The 4,537-nt window shown below is 36.2% G+C and overlaps 1 protein-coding gene across 1 annotated transcript in view; it reads left to right on the top strand.

The window, feature by feature from the left end:
* Positions 1–455: 455 nt before the first annotated feature.
* The window catches only part of LOC104491313 (shugoshin-like 2), a 7,855-nt gene continuing 3,773 nt past the window's right edge, over positions 456–4,537 (top strand). The window contains exons 1-6 of the mRNA XM_010133711.1: positions 456–642; positions 1,852–2,027; positions 2,251–2,328; positions 2,779–2,861; positions 3,250–3,485; positions 3,973–4,533. Of these exons, the coding sequence (XP_010132013.1) occupies positions 456–642; positions 1,852–2,027; positions 2,251–2,328; positions 2,779–2,861; positions 3,250–3,485; positions 3,973–4,533 (1,321 nt within the window). The remainder of the gene's footprint in view (positions 643–1,851; positions 2,028–2,250; positions 2,329–2,778; positions 2,862–3,249; positions 3,486–3,972; positions 4,534–4,537) is intronic.

Raw genomic sequence — 4,537 nt, 5'->3', positions numbered from 1 at the left:
CGCGCGGCCCCTGTCCTGAGGGGACGGCAGGAGCCGGGGTTCTCCCTGCGGCCGGGCCGGGCCGGGCCGGTGCCTCTCGGCCTTTGTGTGAATTGAAAGCAGTTGTAACGCCGTTTATTTAAATGCTTCCACGTAAAACTTGTCCTGACGAGGCGAAGGCTGGTCCGGTCATACTGTAAAGTGGCAGAACCGTGGGGGTTTTCCCTTTGAAGTGTACGCTGGGCTCGATAACTTCAGTGAACCGGCGAGATAAAATTGGGTGGCCCTTTAAGTCTTCATGTTTATTAGTTAAATATTTTGCCATTCTGATAATGTGATTTAAGTTTCAAGGAATAATTCATTAATCTGTTTGACTTAATTGAATAAAGGTAAAGACAAGCCATTTCCTCAGCTTCAGAGATAAACCATGATATGAGGTAATGAAACAGTTTTTAGAAGAGCAAGAAAGATCATGTATGATTTGTGCATTCCTCTTGACGACATACAGGTTTGTTCTGACGATGGATAAACAAGCCACTGCTCAGTCCTCCTCCACTTTCTCCTCGGATGCTGTTAAAGGACATATGAAGAAGAGGGGTGCAACATTACAAGCTGCAAAAAGGAATGCTGCTTTAGCATCTAAAATCAAAACTAAATTAATAAGTAAGTCCTGTTTAAACTGAAGCAAGTAAGTCCTGTTAAAATAAAACTGAAGCCACTTACTGTTGTTTACAATGTATGACTTCAAAAGGAATAATAATTCTAGTTAATGTGATTTGCTGAATTGCTTCCTGTTAAAAATACTAATGTGGTATGCTCTCTGTAGGAGACTCTGAAAGTTAAAATACATCATTGTAAGTTGTTTAATTTTCTAATTCTCTGAGTATTTTCTGTGCTTGCTCTTTGGCATGCTAGTGTTTTTTGAGAGTCGCACTCAAGTGCATTTCTAACATCTGTGTCCATATCCATTTGGGGCATCTAAAAAACTGAGGTACCAAAAAAAAAAACCCAACCAAAAAAACAAACCACCAACAATGACCTTTTAAAATACAGTTGCCCTAGTAAAATACCTAGTATTCCTGTTTGCAAAATGGGATTTATATAAAATCCTTCGAGTCATTTACTGAATCAAAGAAAACTAAAAATATTAATCTAATGATTTAATCACTTGCCAGAAGGTACTTCATTTTCCCAGTTAAGTTGGGATTAAACTCAAACATAGGTTTGTCATGGTAGAGATGCTCTTCTGCAGAAGGTAGAGAAACTAGGAATGTAGTTTCTGAGTTCTCTAATCCAGCAGCATGGCTACATGAATGTTGACTTCTGCTTCTCTTTCTGTGATTGGTGTGGCAAGAATTCTTGTTGTTTGTATATATATACATATATATAGTTTGTATAGATATACTTGAACTTACTGTGGCTTTATGTAAAAACACTAATTTTCAGTGACAAATAAACACGACAGACGAATAATACTAATGTCCTTTAGAAACCTCCACACTGCAGTAATAAAAATTATTCACCAAGTTAAATAGTAATTTCAGAGTATAAGGTTTGGATTAGCAAGCTTCCACTCGTGCTGCCTGTTTCCCGAAGAAATAAGGCCTTGCAAATTTTTGATCACAGAATTAACACCACAAGAGAGTGAAGAGATGTAGTTGGAGCAGATTTCCAGCCAACCTTGCTCCTTTTCATACTGTCAGAGACTGTGATGAGCCTTGTCTCTACCTTGAATTCAAGCTAACTCTGTTAATACTCTGCACGTGAGGCGAAAAAATAATTTTTGGCATCATGTTTTTAAATAGTGATAGTACATGCAGAGAGGGCCTGGAATTGAAGCTGTTGAAAATAATGTGATTTTGTCTCCTTTAGATAACTCATCTATGTTTAAAGTATCTTTAAAACAAAATAATAAAGCATTAGCTGTGGCTTTGAGTGTGGAGAAAGAAAATTCCCGGAAGCTAAAGAATGAGAAGATTTTTCTTCAGAAGGAAGTAGAAAAGCTGCAGCTTCATAACATCTTGCTTCGTCGAAAACTAAACTGTTTGGTATGCGGCATGGTTTGCTCTATTCGTAGCTATTTTAGTGTCAGTTTCACCTTAATATTTATAGATACTGACAAGGTATTAAAATCAGCTTGTGGTCAACAGATTGTAAAAAAAAAAAAAAAAAAAAAAATTACAACATATATTCACCTTTATATCTCATATTTTCTTAAGCCAGGAGAACCACTTAAAATATTTTTAAAATTACTTTCTCTTTTAAATGCAGAATAAAACTCTTACAGAAATAGAAGCATTTTTGAGTGATAACCTCTTAACAGCCATAGAAATAAGCAGTCTTTCTGAGGTAAGATTTCACTCCTTTTCCATGCAAGTATTTTCAAAGCTTCTAAATGACTGCAGTGTTGAAATCATAGATGTATTTTACAACATTTACCCCAGTTCATGTTAATCCTTGTGTCATGGTCAAGTTACAGTTAATTTAGAAAAAATGTTATTTTTATTCTCTATTCTAAACAGTTGCTTAGTGTTGCTCCGTGCTTCTGTATGTATAATGCACTTTGCATTAGTTGTGGCTACATTAAAAAAGGCTTTACATCACTTATAGCTTTTGATAAGTTTTGCTATAAAATATTTTTCTTTAAAATTACAGTGTGTTTGACTATCACACATCTTTCATCAGTATTTCTATTTTTTGCCCATTCATTATTTTGTTTCTTGAGGATATTTATGAAACTTAAGACAGAAGAGAATATTCAGCTGTTTCTACTTCCCCCCCACCCCGTTCTTTTGAAAGACTCCTTTGAGTTCTCCTCCTCTGTCAGCGGCTGCAGGCAGCCCCACTGAGGACCCGTTCAAGAGGACGTGTCAGTCTGCCAGGTAGGTGGTTATTTTAATTGTGGAAGTTGTAAGTGTCTGTGGATTTTTTACAACTAATCTTTTATATAGGTACTTCAGAGGTAATGACAAACATCTTCCTCTTTAATTCAGAAATTCCCTGTTTGCAGTTTGGAATCTACATATATAGAGATAAAGTGGTCAACAAAACTTGTGTTTGAGTAGCTTGCTGCTTTTTTCATGGGCTCTCACCAGCACAAAGCAGAAGTCTCTATCCTAAAATGTACCTTTGCCTCCGAGTCAGAATCAGATTTCCCACTTTAGTTCTTGTTTTCTGCTCTTACACATTCCTAAGGGAATGTATCAAACAGTTGAATGTTACAGCATAAAATGTACTGAAAAACTTCACAGCAGAATTTCCTCTTTTCAGATCTGTAGAACTGCCAGTGAAGCTTCCTTTAACCACAACAGCAAGTGCAAAACAGCAAGCCAGCCCTTCAGTGTGTGAAATACTGAATTCCTACAAGTGTACTACTGTTTTGTCAAAGGAAACACATCCAGATCAAGTCAACTTTGCATTGTCATTGTCCTCTGGTACAAATATTCCAAAGTTAACTGAAATAGACCCAGTGGAAACAACTGTTGACAAAAATATATTTTTAAAAGGTGTGATGTATTTCTGTACGGATGATTTATTTTTCAGAGCTATCTGAGCATTAGTATTTCGTAATTCATTATTTGATGTGTGATACAGAAGGTACAGTAAGATTCCTCAACTGCAATAAACTAATCAAAAATAGAATGCTCACCCGCAACTATGGGTGTCCTGGCAGTTACTTCCAGAATAATGTTAATTGAAATAACACAGCTGAAATGTGACAAAATTAATGTGGACAAGATAACCAAATAATAACTGAAGTAGTTATAAAAAATACATTTTTATTTATACCCAATTTCAAAAGTCCAGCTTTGGTAAAAGAGGAAATTAGTTCTAGCTAACTAAATGGTTAAGGACTCAGCACAGAATGTGTGTATTCAGTTAAAAAAAAAGTTTGTAATTTTTCCATGCTTCTGGTCCAACCTTCAGTAATCTGTCTTTTCTGGCAACTATAGTCTTTCTTTCCCAAAGTTGCTGAAATTTTTCTCTTTGCAGAAAATCAGTTATGTGCAGAACTAACTTGCGGTAGTGCCTTCTTGACCCATGTCAAAACTACACCAGCTCTAAGACAGCCCAAAGAGCTTACAAAGCAGTATAGTGATAGTTCAGTGCTGTTCTGTGGGAATGTGACTGAAAGAAAGAAACGTGCAGTGCTTCAGCAGGCAAAAACTCAAACTGCGTTAAAGGACTTTGATGAAAAATGTAACTCAAATAACCTGCCTCTTCATGGTCTCAACAGCAGCAGCAACACCAATGACATGAATGTGCAGGAAAGTTCAAGTGACTTGTCTCGCATTATTCCTTCACCTTTTAAATTTAGCGCTGAAACTAAGACAGGTTTCAAGACGTTGCTTTTTACTGACAAGATGAAGCCTGAAGAAACTGTTTATGATGCTGATATGGAGTTGACTGCCAGTGATGCAGGTGAACTACTCACAGTTACAGCAAAAGACAAAGATAAATTACATCAAAATAAAAACAGTAATGCAAAATCTGATAAAATATTAGCAAATTTCAGAAAAGTAAAATATTCTAAGAAGGATAAAGAGAAAATCAGCAG

This window comes from Buceros rhinoceros, unplaced genomic scaffold, assembly GCF_000710305.1.
Source record: "Buceros rhinoceros silvestris isolate BGI_N320 unplaced genomic scaffold, ASM71030v1 scaffold20210, whole genome shotgun sequence".
NCBI lineage: Eukaryota > Metazoa > Chordata > Aves > Bucerotiformes > Bucerotidae > Buceros > Buceros rhinoceros.
This window is presented reverse-complemented; position numbering and strand designations above follow the sequence as displayed.